This window comes from Falco naumanni, chromosome 18, assembly GCF_017639655.2.
Source record: "Falco naumanni isolate bFalNau1 chromosome 18, bFalNau1.pat, whole genome shotgun sequence".
Taxonomy (NCBI): Eukaryota; Metazoa; Chordata; class Aves; order Falconiformes; family Falconidae; genus Falco; species Falco naumanni.
Window position 1 is genome coordinate 4,804,174 of NC_054071.1, and position 26,098 is coordinate 4,830,271.

The 26,098-nt window shown below is 67.1% G+C and overlaps 1 protein-coding gene across 1 annotated transcript in view; it reads right to left on the minus strand.

Moving 5' to 3' along the window:
• Positions 1-16,019, minus strand: part of ARHGAP23 (Rho GTPase activating protein 23) — a 31,654-nt gene extending 15,635 nt beyond the window's left edge. The window contains 2 exon segments of the mRNA XM_040617577.1: positions 2,553-2,732; positions 15,748-16,019. Coding sequence (XP_040473511.1) covers positions 2,553-2,732; positions 15,748-15,798 — 231 coding nt within the window. The 5' untranslated portion in view covers positions 15,799-16,019.
• Positions 16,020-26,098: the final 10,079 nt, after the last annotated feature.

The window sequence follows — 26,098 nt, forward strand, 5'->3', positions numbered from 1 at the left end:
CACGGTGCCACGGCAGGAGCGTGGGGCCACCGAGGGCCCCTAAAGGCACAGAGTCACCCCGTCCCTGCCCCTCCTCGCCCTGCGGCACCCCGCAGCCCTTCCCGGCCCTCGGGCCAACCCAGCGGCCGCGCTCCCAGGGCTGAGGCCAAGGCTGGGTGCGGCGGTGCCAAAGCCCGGCACGGTGAAAGCAGCTCTGCCGTCACCCTCCCTTGCTGAGTCAACCCCACCGAAACTCAGCCCCCGGACCTGGCTGCCCGCCGGCACCCGCGGGTGCTGAGCCAGCCGCACCGCACCCTGCCCCGCCGGCCCGGGAGTGCCGGCTTCGCTCCGGTGAGTGCCGGGAGCTATTCCCAGCCTCTTTCCATCAGCATCTCCACCTCCCGGCGCTGATCTGGCTCCTGCCCACGCAGCCCCGTGTGTTCCCGCCCTGGCGGGGCTCAGCCCTGGTGCCCAGCATCGCAGGGCAGGATCGGTCCCTTGTTCTTGGAGGATGAGGCGCAGCCCTGGTGCCCAGCATCGCAGGGCAGGATCGGTCCCTTGTTCTTGGAGGATGAGCTTCAGCCCTGGTGCCCAGCATCGCAGGGCAGGATCGGTCCCTTGTTCTTGGAGGATGAGGCTCAGCCCTGGTGCCCAGCATCACGGGGCAGGATCGGTCCCTTGTTCTTGGAGGATGAGGCTCAGCCCTGCTGCCCAGCATCACGGGGCAGGATCGGTCCCTTGTTCTTGGAGGATGAGGCTCAGCCCTGCTGCCCAGCATCACGGGGCAGGATCGGTCCCTTGTTCTTGGAGGATGAGGCTCAGCCCTGGTGCCCAGCATCGCAGGGCAGGATCGGTCCCTTGTTCTTGGAGGATGAGGCTCAGCCCTGGTGCCCAGCATCGCAGGGCAGGATCGGTCCCTTGTTCTTGGAGGATGAGACTCAGCCCTGGTGCCCAGCATCATGGGGCAGGATCGGTCCCTTGTTCTTGGAGGATGAGGTTCAGCCCTGGTGCCCAGCATCATGGGGCAGGATCGGTTCCTTGTTCTTAGAGGATGAGGTTCAGCCCTGGTGCCCAGCATCGCAGGGCAGGATCGGTCCCTTGTTCTTGGAGGATGCCATAGGAGGACAGTGGAGACATGGAAGCGAGTGGGTTCGGAGCAGCTTCGGACCATCCCCAGATGAAAGCTCCTTTGCAGAGTTAAGTCAGACAGGTCAGGTCCGTGTTCCCAGTGTGGGCAGGGAAGTGCAGGCAGGAAGGATCTGGGGAAGCAGAATCAGGAGCCTGGGAAAAGTGCCGTGACACTGAGCGGGGACTCCAGCAAGTTGCTTCTCTCCACCCTGTGACTCACTTCCCACCGCAGTTCCCAGCCTGCTGGGGAGGAGGCAGCCAACGCTGGAGCCGTGGGGCACCAGGAGCCGCGGGGCAGCCAACGCTGGAGCCGTGGGGCACCAGGAGCCGCGGGGCAGCCAACGCCAGCCCGTGGGGCAGCTGGGGCCATGGGCAGCTGTGAAGCTCCAGGGGTGATGGGAGCACCCAGGTCTGCCCACTGCGGAGCCGGGAATGGGCTGCGATGGACCACGCGCCTCACAGACACTTCTCCCTTCATCTGCACAAAGCTGCCGCTACAGAAAACAGGGCGAGAGGGGGATTTCAAAGCCTGGGGGCTTGGAGCTGGCATAGCAGGAGCTGGCTCGTCGCCTTGGGTGCAGGGGGCACGGTCCGTGCTGGAATCTGCTGGGTTTTGCATCCTGGAGGGGAAAGGTGCTACCTGGACCGGGGCTTCCGGACGGCTCAGTGGGTGCTGGAGGCGATGGCCAACACGGGGTTGGTTCCCCCCAAAAGGCAGCACCTGGGCAGGGTCCAGGCTGCTGCTGAGCCAAGACGTGATCGCAGCCACCACATCCCAGGGCAGATCCAGCCCAAAGCCTCCCGCCACCAGCCAGGACACTGGGAGCCAAAAATGTGCTGCGCTAGAGGCGGTGAGCACCGGCGGGGCTGGGCATGTGCCCCTGGCTGGGTGAGGATCTGCCGGGAGGGGATGAGCTGATGCTGGTCAGAGAAGGAGGAGGACAGTTGCGATGAAGGGCTCAAACAGCATCCTCTGAAAGACCCTCTCCCAGGCTCAGCTTCCCGGTGGCTCTGTGCGGTTCGCTTCAGCTCGAGCAACATCCCACTGTGCCAAGCCTCTCCCAGGTCTCGGGGTTATGCAGTGCCTTTTCCTTTTCCTGCCATTCCCGGGGATGCTGGAGCCCTCGTTCGGCGCTGAGGGATTCTCCCCGTTGCCACAGACAGCCATGTCCCCACCAAAAGGCTCTGGGACATCTCTGAAGGCGCTGCTGGCCCGCTGCTGGCTCAGGGCACGTCTCCCAGCAGCTCTGTGGGGTCCTCCATCGCTGGGCCACCCATGGGTGGGGGCAGACCCAAGTACCCAACAAAACAGGTGATGGACAGTCTGCTCCCTGGATCCCCCCTGCCCAACCCCACCATCCTGCATCCAACCACAGCACCTCGGTGTCCCACTGCAGCAGCCCCGGGGGTCCCCATGCGCCCCCCCCCCAGGGTCCCAGCTGTACCTTGGCGGTGGAGTGCACGGCTGACTCCGGGGGGTAGACGATAAAGTGACGGAGGGTGAAACCAAACCCCCCCTGCGAGCTCTTCCGCAGCACCACCGTCTTCGGGCCCACCCAGGGGAAGGGCCCCTCTGGGGGCACGTTGGCATTCGGGGACGCCCCATCTCTCCGGCCTGGTGTCGGCTGTGGGGGATGAGAAGGATGTCAGTTCTGGGGGGGCAGGGGGTGCAGGCAGGCAGCCCCCCCCCCCCCGCCTGCCCATCTGAAGCCTCATGCTGGGGGCTGAGATCTGCCCAAAAACCTACTCCGCTCCTAGGAATCCCCCTCTGGACCCTACGGCAACAAATTCCAGTCCCCCTAGACCACCCCACCAGCATCCCCCGAGACTCCTCGCATGGGACCTTGTGGGAGAAGATGCAGGGAAAGGAAATTTAAAAAAAAGGGGGTGGTGGTGTGAGGGGTGGGAATGAGCTGTGCCTGGAGGTCTGGATGGGACCCAGGAGGCAGTGTGGCAGGAGGAGATGGGGGGGACCGGGGAGTCAGGGACAAAAGGTCCCCTTCCGATGACGCTGCGGTAATAACCTCGGGCAAGCCGGAAAGAGCCGCCCGGGAGGTGGCTGGATGAGTGATGCTTCCCGAGACAGGGCAGGGACCTGGCACCACACTGGGCTCTGGCAAGGGACACTGCCCGGAGCGGCCGATGGGACCAAGAGGGACACGGCTCCATCCCGCAGCCCCCAGTGCTGGTGTCGGGAGGGGAAACGGGGCCATGGCAGAGCCCGAGCGGCCGCTGGCATCTCGCCTGGCACAGGGAGCGTGGGGAAGCTGCAGGAATCCTGACACCTTGGCTGAGTTCGGGAGGGTTTAGCACAGCCCCGGCGAGGGATGTCACTGCTCGGCTGTGGCTGCACATCTGGCTGCACATCTGCCAGCCCTGCTGAGGCAGGAGCAGCCCTGTGGCCCAAGCCCCATGCCCCAGCAGCACCGAGCTCTGCCAAAAACAAAAAAATGGCAACCTGGGAGCTGGTAGGGACAGGCAGGGCAGTGGCAGCGGGCAGGAGGGGATCTGCTGGGATCCTGCCCCAGCAGCTGGAGTCAGCCCATCCTGGGGCGAGGGTGTTAAAAATTCAGGCACTGTCTGGATGGAAGCGATGGATGGGGAGCGGGGAGGGCAGAGGGACGCACAAAGGGATGAGGCACAAAAAGCCTTTGTCTGCGCCTGTGCTGAGTGGGCCTTTTCGCTGCCGGTGGGGAAATCTGATGGCAGCTCAGGGGGGCCAGGCTGCACCCCCTGCGCCAGCACGTCCCGCATGGTGCCCGGCTGCAGGTGGGGCTGGGGGTCCCATCCGCCTGGGAACAGGGTCCTCGCGGTGAGGGCATGGCTCTGGCACTGCAGCCCACGAGGCATCACGTTGGCACAGCACCTGCAGACCCACTCCATCACCGCACAGCACCTGCAGACCCACTCCATCACCGCACAGCACCTGCAGACCCACTCCACGACCACCAGAGCAAACCACAGTGGGGATACAAGGACTTTGGGCGCTCACAGACACTATAGATAACCCCCCCAAAAAAAAACCAGAGCTGCAATGCTCCCAACACCAGCCCAGGGGAACCAGAAAACCCCACTACCAGCACCATACGGGGGGGCAAAGCTCCCCACAAAGCCCTCCCTGCACCATGCACGCCCCAGAACCAGATGGCAACGGGCACCCCACGCTCCCACGGGGACCCCCATCCCTTCGCCCTGGGGCCATGAGCATCCCGACGCCGGCGCCTGTCCCCATCTGCGCCCTCCATTGTGTCTGGATTATTTTTAAGCTGACAGCTGAATGCGCCCTGCTGATTTTAACCGGCACAGACAAGCCTCGGAGAGGGGTAAGATCGGTGGAAACACCACCAGCAGCACCGACACGCAGGGATGGGGACGTGTCCCTGTGACACAGCCGTGTGGCCACGGCTCCGGCACGCCTGTGACACAGGGACACGTCCCCAGGTGTGGCGTGACCATTGCAAGTGGTCCCCAAGCCTGAATCCAGCCTTCCATCCCAGCAAAAGGAGATTCCAAACAGCCCCCCCAGGGTTGCATCCCATCTCCATCCCAAGGTCCCGTAACGCACGGCGGAGGAGGGGTCGCTTGGGCAGGTTCCCATCCTGCAGGGACCCAGCACCCTGACCCCGCTGCCAAGGACATGCCTTCGCCTTGCCCTGGTTAAGTGTCCTTTGGGATTTTTACAGCCTCAACGTGGTGTCCCTCCCCCTCCGGATCCTGGCACCCCCCCCACCTTGTCCCGCTACAGAGACCCTGCAAAGGGCTGGGTAGAGCAAACCATCCCGGACCACTGTGCCTCAGTTTCCCTCTTCACCCAACCCTGGCTCAGAGTGTTTTGGGCTGCAAAGCCCCCAGCTGTGGGCTTGGACATCCCCCACGCTGGCTGATGGCCCCACAGATGCTCCAGCTCCTGACAGCAGGGTCAGCACCCGATTTGTCACCTCAGCCATTTGTCCCCAGCGCCTGTCCCCGGTCCCCACAGGGGGCCAGTTACCTCCCAGCTTTTTGGCTTTATTTTAACCTCAGCCTGGCCGTTCCTGTGCTCCCACCAGCCCGGCTCCCCCAAGCCCCCATCCCACCAGGGCTGCGGGCAAAGAGGATGGGGGGAGCCCCTTGCTCCCTGCAAGGTGTCACCGGGTCCCTGTACCCCACTGTCACCGAGCCACCTCACTACCCCTTGGCGACATGATGGGATGGGTAGCTCCCACTAGTGTCCCCCTCCCTGGGGGGAGGATCTGTCCCCCCTCCCGGACACGGTGAGCAAAACACCCCGGCACAGCCCTGTCCTTGCTGGCGGCTGCCAGCCCTGCCTTTGCAACCACCAGCAGGAGCCCGGACCCCCACCCCCAGACCACGACCCCAGCACAGGAGGGGACAAGGACGCACCCCAGGAGCTGTGACAGCCCCAGACCACAGCCCCCCTGCACCGGGGGAGTCTCCATCCCTCGCCCTCCCCTGCAAAGCCCCCCCCCCCCAAACAAGGCACAACACCCAGTGGCCCCTGCATGCGGTTCTCACCCGGCAGCACTTGTCGGTGCGGGGGGGCACACGGCCGGGCCGGGGGGCTGGGGGCTCCGGGGCAGCAGCGTGGCGGCGCAGGCTGCTCAGCCAGATGCAGCGGGGCTCGGGCGAGCTGCAGTCCACCCCCACGGCACGCTCGAAGCGCCAGCCCTTGCCGGCTCGCTCCACGCTCCACAACCCCTTGCTCACCACCGCCACGGGGCTGGGGGCTGCGGGGGGCCGGGGGGGACCTCGCAGCACCCGCCGAGCCCCCCGCTCCCCTCTGCTCACGCTCTCCTCCACCATGCGGCCGCAATCCAGGCTTCGGCAGGTGGGGGCTCAGCCGGCGGCCATGGGCTCAGGGCCTCCTTCAGCCCCCCAGCTGGGCAGCGTGGCGGCGGGGGGCGGCGGCGGGGGGCGGCGGGGGGGGTGGCTGCGCCGGCTCGCATGGCTGGGGGGACGTGCGGTGCTCCCGGCCCGGCGACGCCGCTGGCTCGCACCCCGCTGCCAGCACAGCCCCCCACCCAGCCGCCCGTGCGGGGCAGGGATGGGCGCAGGGTGGGATGGAGGGATGGAGGGGTGGACGCAGGGGGGGATGGACGAGGGCGGGCTGCCACACGCCCCGGCGGGCTGGGGCTCAGCTGCTGGCAGGGATCAGTGTGCCCAGCCCACCGGCCCCCCCGCGCCGAGCCAGCCCCCCCGCCCGCAGTGTCACTTTGCCCAGACTTCCCCTTTTTTCTTTCTGTCTTTCTTTCTTTCTTTCTTTCTTTTTTTTTTTTTTTAATCCACCCCCTTCTTCCTCCATCACCCCGGGCAGCATCCCACCCTCCCCGCTTCCTCCTCTCCCTCCTCCCGGCCCCTTCCTTCCTTCCTCCACTCACTCTCCACAGGGCACCGGGCGATGCCGGGGACAGGGAGGGGGACAGCCTGCGGGAGTGGCAAGTGTCCCCCCTGCTCGGCCAGGGAGCCACCGCCAGGCTCGGCAAGGGGGGAGCCAGTGGGGGCTCCAAGACACCCCTGGTCCCCTCTCCGTCCCTAGCACCCAGCAGAGTCCCTGCAGCAGAGACACGTATCCAGCCCCAGGCTCTGCTGATGCAAGCCCCCAGGGACCGACACAGCCCCCCAGGGACCAACACAGTCCCCTGGGGACTGACACAGCCCCTCTGGGACCAACACAGCCCCCTGACCCCCCTGCTCAGTGCCTGTGACAAAGGGCAACGGCTCCAAGGACACTTCTCAACAGCAGCCAAACCAAAATCCCCCAGCCCCATCTCCCATTTCGGGGGATACCCAGGGCTGCAGGCACAGCAGGTCCCTGTAGTCCCCAAGACACAGAGCCACCACCCCCCACGGTTCAATCCTGCCTCCCCAGTGCTGAGCCCACAGGCTGGGATGGCAAACCGCCCTCGTCACTGGTGCCTGGGGACCCCCACTGCTCCAGGGGGAAAAATGCCCCTTCCCCAGCCCACCCTGCACCCCTTCCATGCCCCCCGAGCCGCTCTCCACCACCGAAACGTGAGAGGAATAAGGCAAAAAGCAGCATCTTGGTGAGCCCAGCACCCACAGCCACCCAACCCAGGCAGGGTCTGTGGGTGGGCAGCGTCCCCCTGCCCTGGCTCCCCCCAACACTGCCCATCCCTGTCCCCACACGAAGGGGTCCCACGCCACATTCCTGCCGTGCTGGAGGCCGAGGAGAGGCACGTGCGGCCGCGCCGGGGAAATGCCGGGCATTACTGGGATTGCAGCCCGAAGCCTTGGGGCCGGCCGCCCCGCTGGCCCGCAGCCCCCTCCTCTCCTCTGCCCCCCTCCACCCCATCAGCAGGACCAGCCTGGCAGCACCGCACCGTGCACCCACCTCCCGCAGCCACCAGCTGGGCTGGCAGCGCCAGGGGACGGTCCCCGGGGTGCGATGCCACACGGGCCCCCTGCATGCTGCCGGTGCTCTGGTGTCCAGCACGTCCCCAGCGTCTACCCTGGCCAAGGTGCCATGGCTGTTTCCCAAAACAGCCCCAGCGCCTGCCCCGAGCCCCACTGCGGGGCTGGCTGGACTGGCTTGGTGGCAGCCGTGTCCCCAGGGACCCAGCTCACCCCACGACACCATCCCAGTGACACCACACCGGCAGCCAAGGGAGAAACTGGGACGGGGAAACGTGGGAGCCAAATCCCTGCCATCGCCTTCCCACCCCCCAGGGCCACCCCGACGTCACCGGCTGCATGTGCTGGGGGGTCTCCCACGGGAGCCACCCCGGGGGCAGCCCCATGCCCCCGTCCCCAGCCTGGGGACAGGCAGCCGGCAGAGCTGCTGGCATGTCCCAGCAGGCAGAGCTGCCCGGCCAGGACAGCGGGACGGGGCTGACACAGCTGTCGGTGCGAGCAGCACCCAGGGGGGGCTTCGCTTTCCAGCTGAAAGGGGGCAAAGAGCAGCCTGTCGCAGTGGGCTGGGGGTCCCGGGGCAGCTGGAGCGATGCCAGCCGCCCTGGGCACGGCGGGTCTGATCCTGCCATCTCCGCTCACGCCTTTCCCAGGCAGTGCTGAGCAAGCAGTCAGGGGGGCTGCTTGGGGAAGGGGTCCCCAGCCCCCGGGAGGAGGGTTTTAAAGGGAGGACGGGCCCCAGGATTGTTCCTGCAGCCCAAAGCGGGAAAGGTCAGGCGGCGTTCGCGGGGGCAGATTCCACCCCGAGGAATGCGAGCGCGCCTGGACGCCTTCCAAAATACTTGTGTTTTGCACAGGAGTGTCCTAAATACGCAGCCAAACAGGAGCAAGGGGGAAGGCAGCGCGCTCCCGGCGTGCACCGCCGCTGCCAGCGTGCCGGGGCAGGCGTGGGGACATGTGCCCACACCAGCGGTGGGCTGCAGGGCCCTCTGCCGGCATCGCCTCCCTGCCCCCCGCCAAACCGCCGGGGAAACTGAGGCACGGAACAGCCACGCCAACCCCAGCCCCCCTGCACAACCCCCGCCCAACACCCCAGGCAGCGCTGCCTGCACTGGGGGTCTCTATTCCGCACCCCCCTGCCCCACGGCGGCTGCTCGCAGCCTGGTGACACCCCCAGGATGGAGCCAGCGGTCCCAGCTGGGGGGTGACACCCCCGGGCCGTGCCCTGGCCCCACCAGCTGCGGCCGTGGGTCCCTGCCAGCGCGGCCAGCGCAACCCCTGGCACGCAGCGGGGTAACGTCACGCTGCGGGCAGGAACAGAGGACAGAGGGACAGGCAGCTGCCTGTCCTGCCGCCACCATGGCGTGCTGGGCTCGGCCCCACCGCCCTCCTCCGGCATCGCTTTCCATGCGGGAAGGAGGTTTCTCCAGCACGGAGCCAGCAGCGCTCAGGGCCAAGGGCTGGAGGGGGGGGCAAACACTAATCCCTCCTGAACGGCGAGCTGAGATTAGGGTCAGAAAAATGAGGTTTTAATAGGATTTTTGGGGAGGGGAAAGCCATGTTGAGACAATAACCCGTTTCCAGCCCTCTACACGGCAAAGCTGTTGCTCGCTCCCACCTGCGGCAGGTCCCGGAAGGAAAGCGGGGGACAGGGGTCCCACCCGCTCCCCTCGGTCCCAGCCAGCCCAGGCAGCATCTGGGAGGGCAGCACCCCCAAAGGGAGCAGGGTCCTACGCGCTCTTAGGAGCAGGGGGTGCCTGCAGCCCCCCACACACACCAGGAACACGGGGATGCTCCAGCAGCGGGACCTGGCCTGGGGGACGTGGTGACAGAAGAAGGGGGGGCAGCCCCCAGGTGACCACGCCAGGAGCGGCCGGGCAGCCCGCCTGGCCGTGCCCCAGCCTGCGGGATTACGGCTCCGCAGGAGAAAGCATTTTAATTCTCTTTAACCCAACCCAGGGCTGAGGAGCTTTGCAGCTCAGCGGGGATTTGGGGACATGCTTGCTTGCTTGCACACAGCCAGCGCACGCTCCCCGGTCCCCTGGGACACCCCTGCCCCAGCACGGCACGGCTGCGTCCCCCGGGGAGCGGGAGGAGGCAAACTGGGAGCCACTGGGAGCGGATGCGCACCCCACGCAGGAGAGAACTGGGAGCCACTGGGAGCGGATGCGCACCCCACGCAGGAGAGAACTGGGAGCCACTGGGAGCAGATGCGCACCCCACGCAGGAGCAGCAGTGCTGGGAACAGGAGGCAGCAACACGGAACCACCACCACCCCCCGGCAGCCCCCATGCCACATCCCAGCCTGGGCAGGGACTTACTGGGATGGATGCACTGTCTGGTCCGTAGGCCAGGTGGGAATCCCGGGGACGGCTTTCGGCTGTCAGGACGGGGGATGCCAGCTGGGTTTGCTCTGAGCATCCACAAAGATGCTCAAGTCTCCTCTTTTCCCACTGGTCTCACAACTACTCGGCGGTGCGCAGCACCCAAGCACCCACTGCACTCTGGAAAACCCCACGGACCCCCCAGGGACACCGGAGAGAGTCAGTGGGACCCACAGCTCGAGCAGAGGCGTGGGGTTCCCCGTCCTCACAGCCAGCGCTGGGGACGGCACAGGACAAGTCCCATGGGAGGTGCTGGGCTGGCAGCACCGAGCGGCTGGGTGGGCTCTGCCAGGGATGCTCCCAAATCCCACCCCATGCCAGAGCTACCTGCCCGGCTGGGGACCCCCACCTGAATCCCCATCATCCAAAGCAGCTGGGATGGAGGTGACACTGTCCAGGCGACACCGAGCCAAGTGCCAAAGAGAAGCGGAGCAGTGAGGAGGCCAGAGGAGCCGCAAACTGGCTCTCTGACATTCCTCCCGCTCCGGTTTGGGTGTTAACACGGGGAAGGAAATCGCCTTGTTCCTTCCCAACACAAACTTTTATCTTGACAGCGACTCCTTCACAGCCCGGTCGTCAGCCCATGCTGGGTCCCTGCTGGGCTTCGTGTGTCGTCCCCCCCCGGCTGCATGGTGACCAAAGCCAGCTCCCTTCTGGCAGCCTTCACACTGGGGACGCCAGTCCCGCATCTGCAGGGCCGTGTCTCAAAGCGGCAGCTCCAGGGAGCTCCAGCTCACCCGGCCAAGGAGTCCCTGGTGCCACGTCGAGAGAAATTTGGGAACGCGGCCAGAGAGCCTCATCCCCTTTCCTGACCTCTCCTTGCGAGGCTGCCAGCCCTGGTGCCGCCGTGGCTCTCTGGCTGGTCCTCACCACTGCTGGCATCCCTGGCTGTGCTGCTGGGGCAGCATCGTCCCCGTTCACAGCCATGACAGCAGCCACGACGCCGGCTGATGCCACCGCATCGATGCAAGCACGTACACGTGGAGCTGCCCACGCTGCCGGCTCATGTGCCACCTCCGCTCACCGCCCCACATCATGACGCTGGGGCAGGATACGGCCCTCCCGAATGCCCAGCACCATGCTCTACCTGCGAAAGCCACCACAGCACCTCCAGCCCCAGAGCGGGGGCACCCACAGGGCGCAGACCCGCAGTGCCGGGGATGTTCACAGCTTCCCAGGGCAGCTCTGCCAGCCGGAGGCAGATATGGCAACACCACATCCCCCATTAACGCAGCAGCTCCCTATGGCACCGACGGTGCCACTGTCCCTGCGGTGTCTTCCCTCAGGGCAGCCCCCAGCCACCCCCTCCGTGCCCCCAACCCCAGGTCCTCCACACCCCCAGCCCACAGGGCTCGTCCTTAACACGGGGCAAGTGGTGCTGAGGCAGGGACAAGGGCTGGTGACATGCACGGGAGCTCAGTGGGGACATGGCCAGTGGTCCCCATGCTGGACACCGAGCCGGCCCAACACCGAGGAGGAGTTTTATCTCCCATCCCACAAGGATGTGGGATGGAGAGGGCTCACCGCCGGTGCTGCCTTCATCCCCAGCTCCTCCTCCTCATTCTCTGCCCCGTCCTAAAAACGGTGTTATCGGCAGCAAGCCCTAGAAAAGTAACAGGATTCCGTTTCCTGTTTTTCCCATGGAAACCCTCAAATAGAAGCTGGCCTCATTATTGCAATTTTTTGGGTTTCTTTTTTTTCAGCAGGGCTAACAATGAGCCATTTCCTCCGGCGGCTCCGAGAGGCACCTTGCGCTCTGCTCCCGCTTCTCTACGGCGGAAAATCCTACCCGGGGAGGTCAGGGGAAGGCTGCCTGCTTCTTCCAGCCTCTGTCCCACTCAAGCCCGGGGGCCCGGGGTGGGGGCCACAGCCATGCACCCCTTGCACACATGGGGGGAACCCCTCGCCCCTTCCGGGGGTGCTGCCTCAGCCTAGGGCCAGCCTGAGCGCAGGGGTGGGCGATGCTCGGATGAGGGGATGCACAGGAGAAGCACCGAATCCTGCATCCCTCGCTGGATGGGCGAAATAAAGAGCCGAGCAGGGTCCTGAACCTCCCTCCAGCCACAGCAAGGACAGGAGGCAGCTTTGGGGACACGGCTTTGGTGACAGCCATGCTCCTGCAGCACCTCCTGCCCCGCTGCAGCCCCAGCACCGACACCCGATGACATTTTCCTGAGATTAGGAGCAGCCTAACATTTTTCCACAGCCCACATGCATCCATAAGCCAAAGACCCAGCCCATCTCCTCTCCATCACCACCCCCCCCCACCAGGGACATCAGTGTCCCACCACTGGTGCCACACCAGTCACCGCCAGCCCCGGCGGGGACCACGTTTCACCCCGAAAGCGCTGGCACCACAGCCCGGCCCCCCCGCCTCGCACGGCAGAAAAAGAGCCCACTATGTGCCACAATAGCGCGATTGTCCCCCAGAGCCACCGGGCTCCATCCCACCCGCCCCGGGGCTGCCCCACGCGCTCGGCCCCCATCAAGGGACCCACTGTTGCCATCGGGGTGGCTGGTGGGGAGGGGGGGGCACGGCAACCACGGGCACCCCCACGCCTGCACCCCGCGGGTCTGTGGGTTCTGCCCCGGGGGTGCCACTGACGGCGGGTGTTTGATGGCAGAGCCAGTCCTGCCCGGTGGATGGCAGGGCATGGGGGGGCCGCAGAGCGCCGGCACCTGCCTGGCTGCCCACCGTAGGGGGATCCAGCACCGCCGGGCTGTGCCAGCGGCTGGGCATTATGGCAGGAACCTATTGCCTATCCCAGCCAGACACAGCTCACCGCAGCCCCGGCTGCCTCCTGCTGCAAGGGGGGCTGGTCTTGAGCAAGCAAAGCACTTGCAGGCACAGGCCCGGGGACCCCACCGGGTCCCATCCTGGCGTGAGAGCAGGATGGGTCCCCACGGTCACCAGCGTTTGGCCACTTCGCGACGATTCTCACCCCCCCTTTTCCCTGGAGAGGACCCAGCTCCAGCTTTGCTCCCCAGCTCCCATTTTCCTAGCATGGCTGCAGAGTGGGACCGACCCCCCCATCCCAGCATCCTCCCACCTCAGAAAACTCAACTTGCTCCAGGGGCTGGGGACCCCCCGGGCTGCGTACGGTGGAGACCAAACCCACCGGGCACGCGGCCGGTTCCCACCGAGGCGGCAGCACCAACCTGCTGGACCACGCCGCCGCGGGTCTTGCAACACACGCAGCCGCGTCGGCGGAGGTGTGCTCGCTGCGGCACGGCCCCAGAAGGCAATTAGGGAAGATTTAATGAAATCCTGGGGATAAGCAGCCGCGGAAAAGGAGTCAGCCACTTCAGGTGCTCTGAGCCAGTCTGGGCCACGGCCAGGAGGTCGGCGGCAGGTTTAAAGCAGCCACCCTGGTTTGCAACCTGGGGCGTCCCAAGCCGGGCCGGCTCCTGGAAAGCTGGACAGGTTTTGGGAGCAGGCAGCACGGCACAGCACGGCACAGCTCGCGCAGCCGGCCCCACCGCTCACGGCCTGGAGGCAGCCAGGTCGATATTTTCCAACTTGAGAGCTTAAAATAGGTCATCTATCTCCATTCCTTTTAAATCAGGTCTTGCTGCCTGCTGAAGACAAACTTGGTTTATTAATGGGACGGCACCGACTTGAAACCTAATCTTTTTTTTTCCCCCTTTAATGAGAATAAAAGGCCATCCCCAGGGCTCAGCAGCTTCCCAGCACAACACCCCATCCCTCCGTGCTTTCTCCCAACCAGTGGCTCTGCATGAACCGAGGAGAGGTCCCAGGCACCGGCTCCGAGCGCTGCCGGGAGCTGGTCACAGCACCCACACGCCGCGAGCCAGCCCCCATGCTCTGACCCCAAACCAAGAGCTGTCACCACGTGTCCCCTCTGCCAGACTTGCAACGTCAAACCCCTGCAGACCACAGTCCCCAAGCCCTAAAAATGCCCAGCGGCGGTTCCTTGGCAGTCGATGCTGCAGATGACGGCGCCCAGGCAGCGCTGCCAGCCCTGGGGTGGGTTTAGGACACCACACATCACCCAGCAGTCCCCCCGCGGGGCGAGGCACCGGTGCCAGAGGTGCCGGCTGGGTGCAGCGCATGATGCACGTCAAGGTTAAAACCACAGCGGTGGCAAGGTTAGGGCCCTCCGCGTGGCTGGGGACCCGTGGCTCCAAGAAGCCCAATGTGGCCAGCCAGACCCCGGCATGGCATCGCGCCGCGTGCCCCAACCCGGCGCCGGTGCCAGGTTTCGCGCTTGCAAGGCAGGATTGCGGCAGCAGCCCCGAGCACAGGCTTTTCCTGTCTTTCAAGTTCAGGGTTCAGAAAGAAAGAAAGAAAAAAAAAAAAAAAAAAAAAAAGAAAAAAAAAAGAAGGCATTAATAAACGAAGTGTGCCGAGCAGTGCCAGTAAATAGGGATGGAGGCAGCAGCCACACGGGGACGAGGGCAGCAGCCGCCGGGCAAAGGCTTGGGGCTGGTGGGGGGCAGCCCCTGCCACGCAGCCCCGGGGGTGGCCGTCGGGCAGGATTTCTGCTTACGCAGCACAAAATCCTTGCTGGAGGATTGCAAAGCGCTTTCCTCACTGCCGTCCTTCCCAGATGTGCAGGGGGAGGCTGTGGCGGTTAAATAACTCCACACACACCCCAAGTCACCCAGTGCCCCCAGTCACACAGGGAGCCGGGGGCAAAGGTGGGCACTGAGCAAAGCCCCCACGCTCTGGCTGCTGCTGCCCCCCCGGAGGGCACGTTTCACCCCAAAACGCAGCCGATTTCAAGAGACTTGATTTGATCCCCCGCCCCCAAAAATCCGAATGCCAGCACCCGGCGGTACGGAGTAAGCAGGGAGGAATCTGAAGAGAAACCATGATTAATGCTCAGCCGCTGCAACGAGCAGCACTCCTCATATCTGAACCATTTCGCACACCCCAATTAATCCTTTGAGGATGGTTATTAGCCCCATCGCCGGGCTGAGGAAGCCGAGTTCAAATAACCAGGAACTGAGGAACAGAGGCCGAATTCAGCTCTGGGGTGAGGACGTGCAACCTCTGCTCAAATTAGCAAGCGTTGCGCCAGCCGGACACCGTGGCCTGCACCCCCGCCTGGGCGCTACCCCGGTGCCCCCTCCACCACCAGCCCCCCCAGCACCATCCCCATCCCCACCCCACGCCTTCGCTGGGATCTGGCACAAAACGGGCAGGAAACGGGGTTTTAGCCGGCGGCTCGGCTGGCCTCCCTTGGCACCACGCTGCTCCCAGGGGAGACGGGAATGGCCCCAGTGCCCTCCAGTGCGGCGCTGCTGGGTGATACTGGTGGCCACGGCATGGGAGGAACACGGGCAGCGTGGCTCAGCGGTGCTGCAAATACCTGTGCGGGCAGGGGGGCTGCTCCGAGCTGGGGGAGCAGGACATGACCCGGAGGGGCTGGGGGGGGGGGGGGGGGGGGGGGCGGGCTGCTGCCTGCCCAGTGCCAGAGCTGGCCGGGATGGAGCTGGCAAGGATGGAGCAGCCGGACCCACAAGGAGACAGCCCGGCTGGGGGTCTGGAGGAAACACGCGTGGGCACTTGTGGGTCTTGTCCCAGGGAAGGGGGAGCTCAGCCCCAGGGTCTCGCCTTCAGCCCCCTTGGCCGGATCCAGCCGCCTCAGCCCCACCGCCCTGCCGCGCCGCCGTGCTGGCCAGGCACCGGGGACGAGCCACCGCGGCCAGCACTGCCCGTGGCACACAGCCCTGGGCGGGTGGCTGGAGCCCCCTGCCCCGCTGCCCCTGCCCCACCACCCAGCCCCAGGGCGCTGGCTCTGCCCCCAGCCCATCCCCTGGGTGCCCGGGCATCGCCCAGCACCCAGCCCCGCACCCCCAGCCCCTACCCCCGCAGCCCACCGCCTCCCCAGTCCACCCAGTATCACCCAGTGCCGCTCACCGCGGGGGCGGGCGGCGGGATCCCGACCAGGCAGAAGGCGATCCCATTCATCGGGGCGCGGCGGCCGGCCTCGCTCGGTCCGGCCCGGCTCAGCGCGGCTCGGTCCGGCCGGGCTCAGCACGGCTCGGCTCGGCTGGGCTCAGCGCGGCTCGGCCCGACCCGGCTCAGCACGGCCCGGGAAGACGCGGTCCCGTCCGGTCTGGCCCAGCCCGGCCCCGCACGGTCCGGTCCGGCAGGGCTCGGCTCGGCTCGGTTCGGGCTGGGCCGGCCGCGGCCCCGGCCCCGGTTGCGGCTCCGCCTCCTCCGGGCGGCCGCGGCGGCGGGCGGGGAGCGGGCGGGGCACGGCACGGCACGGCCCGCCCCGGCGGGAGGGACCGCGGCACCGAGCGGGGCGGGCCCGGCCCCGGGACAGCGCGGCAGGAACCGGCGCTGCGGGAGCGCCCGGACGGGGAGCAGGGCAGGCACAGCCGGGATGGGAGCGCGATGGGCAGGGGACAGCCGGGGACAGGGATGGGCGAGGGACACCCAGGGACTGGGACGGGACACCCGGGAACAGGGCCGGGACCGGGCAAGGGACACCCAGGGACTGGGATGGGACACCCGGGAACAGGGCCGGGACACCCAGGGACCGGGACCGGGCAAGGGACACCCAGGGACTGGGACGGGACACCTGGGAACAGGGCCGGGCAAGGGACACCCAGGGACCGGGACTGGGCAAGGGACACCCAGGGACTGGGATGGGACACCTGGGAACAGGGCCGGGCAAGGGACACCCAGGGACCGGGATGGGACACCTGGGAACAGGGCCGGGCAAGGGACACCCAGGGACCGGGACCGGGCAAGGGACACCCAGGGACTGGGATGGGACACCTGGGAACAGGGCCGGGCAAGGGACACCCAGGGACCGGGACTGGGCAAGGGGGGACACCCCGGGATGGGCAGGGGGGGACACCCCGGGATCAGGACCAGGCAAGGACACCAGGGATGGGCAAGGGACACCCAGGGACAGGGTGGGACACCCAGGGACCAGGCAAGGGACACTCAGGGATGGGAAGGGAACACCCAGGGACCGGGATGGGCAAGGGACACCCAGGGACCGGGATGGGACACCCAGGAACAGGGCTGGGACACCCAGGGACTGGGACCAGGCAAGGGACACCCAGGGATGGGCAGGGGACACCCAGGGATCAGGACCAAGGAAGGGACACCAGGGATGGGCAGAGGACACCCAGGGACTGGGACCAGGCAAGGGACACCCAGGGATGGGCAGGGGACACCCAGGGATCAGGACCAAGGAAGGGACACCAGGGATGGGCAGAGGACACCCAGGGACTGGGACCAGGCAAGGGACACCCAGGGATGGGCAGGGGACACCCAGGGATCAGGACCAAGTAAGGGATGCCCAGGGACGGGCAGAGGACACCCGGGGACTGGGACCAGGCATGGGACACTCAGGGAGCGGGATGGGACACCCAGGGACCGGGATTAGTCAAGGGACACCCAGGGACCAAGAACAGGGACGGGTAGGGGAGTCCCAGGGATCAGGACCAGGCAAGGGACACCCAGGGATGGGCAGGGGACACCCAGGGATCAGGACCAAGCAAGGGACACCAGGGATGGGCAGAGGACACCCAGGGAGCAGAACAGGGGACACCCAGGACAGGATAAGCTGGGACAGAGGGACAGGGACCAGGAAGAGGACAGAGCAGGGGGGGCAGAGGGATGGCAGGACAGCCGGACAGGGACCGGCAGGGCCAGGCCAAGGCCGGGCGATGTGGGAGGAGGACGGAAGGACACACGGACAGGAAACGCCAGGACAGGGGACAGGAGCGATGGGGACTGGCACCGGCAGGCACGGGGACGGAAACAGCCGGGTTGGGGCTGACGGAGGGACAAAGGCTGACACAGACCCACGGGGAAAGGAAACGGCGAAGACGGGAAACAGCAGGACAGACGGACAGAGTCTGGGACGGGGACAGCCGGACAGGGCCTGGGACGGGGACAGCTGGACAGGGCCTGGGACGGGGACAGACGGACAGGGCCCGGCCCGCAGAACAGCACCCTGAAGCAGTCATTAAGCAGCCGCCGAGTCAATTAACTCCCACACCTGAGTCTCGGGGTGCAAACGGCACCTCAAAAGGCGTTTCGGCGGCGGCGACGCTGCGGCGCGAGCCCCGAGTCACCCTGGACTTGGCCACAAGACGCGTGGTGGGCACAGCCGGGACCCAGCGCCAGCCCTGGGGGGCAGCGGGCAGCGCCGGGGCGGGGGGGGGACGGAGCCGCATGTGATGGGAAAGCAGGAGGCGGCGCAGGAAAGCGGGGAGCAATGACAGCCACAGGGACATGGGGACACGGGGACAGCCAGGTGCCAACAGCGCTGGACCCAAGTGGGGGCTGAACACAAGGGGGTTTGGGACAGGGCACAGAGGGACACTCGGGGATGGGCAGGGGACACCCAGGGATCAGGACCAAGCAAGGGAACACCCAGGGGTGGCCAGGGGACACTCAGGGATCAGGACCAGGCATGGGACACTCAGGGACAGCGATGGGACACCCAGGGATCAGGACTAGGAGAGGGACACTCAGGGACAGGGATGGGACACTCAGGGACTGGGACCAGGCATGGGACACCCAGGGACAGGGATGGGACACCCAGGGACTGGGACCAGCCATGGGACACTCAGGGACAGGGATGGGACACCCAGGGATCAGGACCAGGCAAGGGACACTCAGAGATGGGCAAGGGACACCCAGGGGCTGGGATGGAACACCCAGGAAAACAGGGCCAGGCAAGGGACACCCAGGGACCAGGGTGGGACACCCAGGGACCAGGACCGGGCAAGGGACACTCAGGGATGGGAAGGGAACACCCAGGGACCGGGATGGGACACCCAGGGACTGGGATGGGACACCTGGGAACAGGGCCGGGACACCCAGGGACCGGGACCGGGCAAGGGACACCCAGGGACTGGGACCAGGCATGGGACACTCCGGAACCAGGATGGGACATCCAGGGATCAGGACCAGGCAAGGGACACCCAGGGACCAGGATTAGGCAAGGGACACCCATGCCACATCATGGCACCCTGAGATGGCTCCTCCACCGATGGCATCACCATCCTCACCCCTGTCCCCACCATTCCCTTGGTGTCACCCCGTGCCACCCCAGGGATGCCAGCCCATGCCACCACAGGGATGCCAGCCCATGCCACCCCGTGCCACCCCAGGGATGCCAGCCCATGCCACCACAGTGATGCCATCCCATACCACCACAGTGATGCCAGCCCGTGCCACCCCAGGGATGCCAGCCCGTGCCACCCCGTGCCACCCCAGGGATGCCAGCCCATGCCACCACAGTGATGCCACCCCGTGCCACCACAGGGATGCCACCCCGTGCCACCCCAGGGATGCCACCCCGTGCCACCACAGGGATGCCACCCCGTGCCACCACAGGGATGCCACCCCAGGGATGCCACCCTATGCCACCGCGGTGATGCCAGCCCGTGCCGCACAGCGCGGACCCAGCCAGCAAGCGCAAGTTTTCCGTGACACAATTAAGAAAGTCTGTGTCAACAACGACTTCCTCTGGGCGCCCGGAGAAACCTCAGCGCCACCAGGAAAAATAAATGACCGAGCCGTCAGCCACTGCCACGGAAGCGCCAGGAACTCAGGGCTGGAGCGAAGCTGCAGGGCCTGATCCTGCTTACGGGCACGTCCCGCTGGGCTGGCAGCTCCCGCACAGCCGCTCGCTTCCCACACAGCCGCTGACACACAACCGCAGTCGGACGGTACAGTCTGCCATCCCAGGATGCTGAAACTGCCACCCTGGGGTACAGCATCCCACAGCCCTGGGGTACAGCATCCCACCGCCCTGGGGTACAGCACCCACCGCCCTGGGGTACAGCATCCCACAGCCATGGGGTACAGCATCCCACAGCCCTGGGGTACAGCATCCCACCGCCCTGGGGTACAGCATCTCACAGCCCTGGGGTACAGCATCTCACCGCCCTGGGGTACAGCATCTCACAGCCCTGGGGTACAGCACCCCACCGCCCTGGGGTACAGCACCCCACCGCCCTGGGGTACAGCACCCCACCGCCCTGGGGTACAGCATCCCACCGCCCTGGGGTACAGCATCTCACAGCCCTGGGGTGCAGCATCCCACCGCCCTGGGGTACAGCATCCCACCGCCCTGGGGTACAGCATCCCACCGCCCTGGAGTACAGCACCCCACAGCCATGGGGTACAGCATCCCACAGCCATGGGGTACAGCATCCCACCGCCCTGGGGTACAGCATCCCACACCGCCCTGGGGTACAGCATCCCACCGCCCTGGGGTACAGCATCCCACCGCCATGGGGTACAGCATCCCACCGCCAGGGGGTACAGCATCCCACCGCCATGGGGTACAGCATCCGACAGCCATGGGGTACAGCATCCCACCGCCCTGGGGTACAGCATCCCACCGCCATGGGGTACAGCATCCCACAGCCATGGGGTACAGCATCCCACCGCCCTGGGGTACAGCACCCGCAGCAGCAGGGGTGTGGGATGGGGGGGATCTTGCACTTTGGAAACACGTGGGTGCCAGCACCCAAAGGGGACCCCCGTGAGTGCTGCCACCACCGCTGTCCCCTGCCCCGGCCTCGGGAGCCGTCCCAGCAGCTGGAGGGAACAAACAGTCGGATGTGAGTGACGGGATGTTTCCTCCCCGCGAGGGCGCAGCCGGACGCCCGCACCCCGTCTCCGGCCACCCTCCACCCACGCTCAGCACCCCCTGGCCCTGCGGCGGGTCCCTCTGTCCCCAGCCCCGCTGCACGGGCCACCTCCCGCCCGCGTCCTGCCGGGATGCGCTGGCCGGCTGCCCTCTGCCTGCCCGGTTCTGGCAGGACTCGCCATCCCGGCCGGCTCCGCCGCAGCCTCTCGCCACAGACACTTTCCAGGAAACGTCCCGTCCAGTGGGTCTGGCACCAAGGGCCACCCCACCAACATCCAGCCTTTCCTGGTGGTGGATCAATGGGAAGGAGCAGAAGCCTCCTCCGGCTGTGCCCACCGGCCACCCGCTCCTGCTCTCCAGCTGGTCTTGGGGGTCCTTGTTGTGTCCCCTCACAAGGGGACGCAAGGTGACATCCTGCCCACAACCCTCCCCCTGGGCCTGCCAGGAGCCTGGTGCAGAAAAGCCATTGCTGGCAGGAACCAGCCATGGATACCAGGACCCTGGGGTCCCCAAGCGACCTCCCCAGAGCCACCCCCACCAGGGAGGTGACACGACCCAAGCTGGCTGTGGTGGCCCTGACCCCTCCCTCTGTGCAAGTTCCAGGGACAGGGATGGACCCTCATGTGAGGTCAGGGAGAAGCAGCCATCCCCAGCGAGGGGTGACTCCCGTTCTGGGATGCACAGTCTGGGGGGGGGGAGGGGGGCCTCAAGGAGAGCTCCCAAACCCCAGCCCCCCTCCTGGGGCAGCTTTTCCACGGGGGTCCCCAAGGAGCAGGGTGCCACCATGCACCCAGCCAGCCGATGCTCCCTCCCTCCTCTGAGCCCTCTTTGTCTCCCCCAGCCCCACCCCAGCACCAAGACCCCATCTGCAGCCCCCCCGGGGACACCCAGCTCCCCATCCCCACGTGCAGGGACAGGATGGCACCCACCGCCCTGGCAGGGCGTCCCCGAGCTGCCATCACCGCGCATCCCACACCCCATTCCATAACCATCCACCCAAAAATCACCATCCCAGCTCCCGCCGCCAAGCCAGCCGCCCGGTTTAGCAGAGCGGATCCATCATGTCCCATCACATCTCAGCCCCCCCGGCCCCCAGCCCTGACCCCAATCCCGGGCAGCCGGAGCTGGGGGAGCAGGAGCCCCCCGCCCGCCTGGGCTGCCGCTCCCTGCGGAGCCGCTTCCGCAGACAAAGGGAGCCAGAGGGGAATCCCGGCTGGGCGATGGGTTTTAACCTAATCCTATGAATTAAAAGGAAGAAAAGCAAAAGCAGGGCGCTCAGCAGCAGCATCGCCCAGCCACAGCCCCCAATGCCAGCGCAGGATCATGCCCTGCCCATGCCAGCTGGGGACAGGGACATCCAGGGTGCCCCACTGGGGTGGGGTCTCACGCGGACCCCGCTCGCCGTGGCATGGGTGGCAAAGGCGGGTGCAGACGCGGCGCTCAGCACCCTCCCAGCCCCAGGCAGACGCCTGCAGGCCAAGAGCTGCTTTCCCCTCTCGGCAGCCACCGCCTCGCGAAGCCATTTTGAGCCAGCGGCAGAGAGACGAAAGGGTTACGGCCCCAACCCCTCCTTCCCACGGCCAGACCCGCTGGTGGGGATAAACACGAGCAAAACCAGGGGGATGTGGGATGGGATCAGCCAAGAAACCCAGCAGCGAGGCAGAGCAAAGCAGGGCAGCACGGCGGGGGGGGCGCGGGGGGCCGGTGCGGACTCACATGCTCATCCCGCATCAGGGAGGGGCTGAAATCCTGCTGGGAATCGGGGGACCCAGGGGACCCCTCGCTCTGTGCATCCCTGGCTGCCATGGCCTGTCGCAGGGCATCTCTGCCAGATCCTGCCCGCGCTGCCCGGGTGCCGGCAGGCACATGCCAACCTGCTGCCGCTCACAGCCTAAAATTATCATCAGCTCCTCCGAAGGCATCGCCGCCAACGAGGGCGGTGGGGAAGGCGTGCGGGCTGCTCGGGAGCTCCTCTGCATTGCAGCTGGATCTGCGCGAGAGGGGATTTTTCCAGTGGGAAAGGCAGCCCCCGAGACACACGGCGGGCGGCGGGGGCTTTGGGTGCGGAGGGACCGACGCTCGCAGCCCCAGGGAGGATGCTGGACCCGGGTTGCAGCCCGTGGATGGGGATGTCAGCACGTCACGTGCAGCCCCCACGTTGGTTTTCATCGCTTCGGTGGGGCGGATGCGCGTGAGCTCCCGGGGGTCCGGCGGGGCTGGCGGAGGCACCGACGCGTGTTCACCCACGCTGCCGCTCCCGGCCACGGCCCTTCCCCGAGCTGGGGAGCTGGGGAGGGGGGGGGGGGATTTGCAAGCACGCGGCCCCCAACGTGCGGTGAAGCCTCGCTGCGTGCTGGGGACGCGTTACGCCCAAAGCGGTGGGTCTGCCCTGGTCCCTGGTGCAGCCCCAGACCCTTGTGCCCGGGGGGGACACACACACACACGAGGCATTAAATCCTGCACTCGCATCTGGGCCAAGCCAGGATGGGGCGGGGGGGTGAACAGGCGAGGCAGAGGCTGCGGGAAGGGTGCTGGTCCACTCGCCTGGGTGCACAGTGGTGGGGGGAGATGCTCAGAGGGGGAATAACCCCCCATCCCAGGGAGCAGAGCTGGGGAAGCACCATCCATGCAGAGCCACATGGGGGGGGGGGGGGGGGGGGGGGGGGCACCGAGAGCCCCTGGGTGGGCAGCAGGGAGGGCCCGGGCACGGCAACCAGGGTGGCTCCCAGAGGCGCTGGCTGGCGAGTGGTAAGATGGGGGGCCAGAGGAAGGACCAACAGACACAGCCTCAGCCCAGCCCCCCCCCCCACCCCGGGCTTTTTCCACACCCCACAGCAGACACCCCACAGAGGCTCCAGCCCCCTCCCCAAGCAGAACCCCCTTCCCCAAATCATGCTGCTGATAGCCAGCGGGGCGAGACACACCTCAGGCTGGGACAGAAACCTGTGGCAGTGTGGGGACTGTCCCCTCCACCTTGGGCGAGGGGCTAGAAACCATGGCGGCGGTGGGCACCTGGGCAGGGTGAGCACCCATGGGTGCCCACGCAGGGAGCCCACGCACATGCCATGGGTGGTGGGAGCGCTGTCAGTGAGGCAGGGATGGGACGTGGGGGACCAGGGTGGGCAGGGGCTCAGCCCCAGGGCTGCGCATCCCGGTGGGAGGGAGGGCTGCAGCAGGTGGGTGATGCTGGGGGTGCCAGGATGGTGATCAGGGGGCAGCTGCTGGTGATGCTGGGGTGGGGCGCTGGCGGTGCTGGGGACGTGGTGGGGGGGCGGGATGTGGAGCTTAGAGGCAGAGGTGTGGGGGGGGGGATGCCAAGGCAGCAGCTGGGGGGCCTGGGGAAGGGCGGAGGGCAGCCGGGAAGGCAAAACGGGGTCCCTGAGCAGCAGGTGGGGAGCGCGGGGGGGCAGGCGAGGTCCCCTGCCGGGGGGGCGGCCGGGGGTCCCCGGAGGAGCCTTTCCCCAGCCTCGGGCACCCACGGGTGCTGGAGCTGTCCCGGCCCCGGTCCCAGCCCCGGTCCCGGCCCCGGTCCCGGCGGCTCCTACCTGCTCCATGGGGCCGCTCAGGGCGCCGGCGCGGCGGGCCGGCCGCGGGCCATGGGCCGGTGCCGGTGCCGGTGGCGGAGCCGGCGCGCCCCGGTGCGGCCCCGCTGCCGCCGCCGCCGCCTCTCGCCGCCGCCCACGCCCGGCGCCGCCCGGCGCATCCCGGGAGCGGCGTCATGTGAGCGGCGGCGGGAGGGGGCCGCGCCCGGCCCCACCCGGGCCCCCCCGGCAGCCCCCCCGGCAGCCCCCCGGCCTCCCCCTGCCCCCGCCTCCCTCCAGCCCCCCCTCCACTCCTCACCTCTCCGGCCAGCCCCCAGCCGCCCGCCCCGGAGCCCCCCACCCTCCTCCCCATCCATCTCTCCATCCAGCCTCCCCTGCAGCCGTCAGCCCCTCCATGCCTCCCTCCACCCAGCCTCCCCTCCATCCAGCCTCCATGCATCCTCCCATCCCTCCTTCCTCCATCTTTCCATCCATCCCCAGTCACCCTTCCATCCTCCTGCCCATCCAGACATCCTCTGTCCGTCCAGCTCCCCATCCCCCCATCCATCCTCCCCTCCATCCCTCCATCCTCCCCTCCATCTCCCCTCCCTCCATCCCCCCTCCATCCATCCCTCATCCCCCCCTCCATCCTCCACTCCATCCCTCCATCCTCCCCTCCATCTCCCCTCCCTCCATCCCCCCCTCCATCCATCCCTCATACCCCCTCCATCCTCCACTCCATCCCTCCATCCCAACGCCCCCATCTCCCCTCCCTCCATCCCCCCCTCCATCCATCCCTCCCTCCATCCATCCCTCATCCATCCCTCCATCCTCCCCTCCATCCATCCCTCATCCCCTCCTCCATCCTCCACTCCATCCCTCCATCCTCCCCTCCATCTCCCCTCCCTCCATCCACCCCTCCATCCATCCCCCCCTCCACCCATCCTCCCATCCATCCTCCCCTCCCTCCCTCCATCCTCTGTCCCCCCAACCCTTACCCACCCATCCATCCGTCTGTCCATCCACCCACTCTCCCCTCCATCCCACCCCCTCCTCACCACCCACCCACCCTCCTCCCCCGACCCTCCCCCCTGCCACTCACCCCACTCCCCTCTCCCTGGGGCTGCCAGGGGGCACAGAGGTCCCAGGGGTGCCAGGGCTGCTGGCTGTGCCCAGGCTGGGGGTGGTGCCGGGGCAGCGGGTGGGTGGCACTGGCTGACCCCCGCCCGTAGCAGCTCACGGCCCCTGGCCCGGCTGCGGCATTTCCCCGCCGCCAAGCCCTCCAGCCTGGGTAAATATTAGCTCGGAGGCAGCGCCGGTGCCAGGCCCGGCATGGCCCGGTGACCCGCTGGGGCACTGCCAGGCCCTGCGCCTGCCCTCGGCTCCCCGGGCACGGGCTCACGCTCTGCCTCGGCCCCTTTCGCACAGCCCTGGACCGTGCCTCAGTTTCCCTCACATCGCCCCAGGCTGTGCCTCAGTTTCCCTCGCACATCCCACGCCTCCCCCAGTGCATTGGGACGAGCAAGGATGAGGAGGGGCACAGCACCCACCCCCTCCCTTCCACAGGTCCCAGCCCCAAGCTGGTGCCATACTGGGGGTACAGGACACCCCGTACCCCACCTCCAGCCTCACGGTTTGGGCAGGGCTGGCCGAGGAGGGGGTTCAGGGTGGGTGCGCAGTGACACCCCCATGGGACTTTTTTGGCTGGGGACCCCGCCAAGCGCAGACCCGGCACAGGGTGGGCAGCACCAGGAGCCAGCGATGCTCGACCCCCCAGGTCTCCCCACCTTGCCTGAACCCCCACACCGGGGCCACCGCACCCCGCTGGCCCTGGAGACCCATCGAGGCTGGGGGGGGGATACGTGGGGGTGCCGGGGGACACAGCAGCACCCCAAGGGGCTGGGGGGCGGGGGGGGAGGTGAGTGGGGAGCCCGAGCGGGAAGAAAGCGGCTTTTGTCTGGGGGCTCTGAACCTCGCTGGGGGCCGGGGGAAATTTGCTGCTTTCTGATGCTAATGAGATGTTAAAAATAAGCTCTGCGCAGCGCAGCCATGTTGGGGCTTTTCCAGGGTGGCTCGGAGGCGGCCGGACAAAAGGGGCTTTATGGGGCCGCGG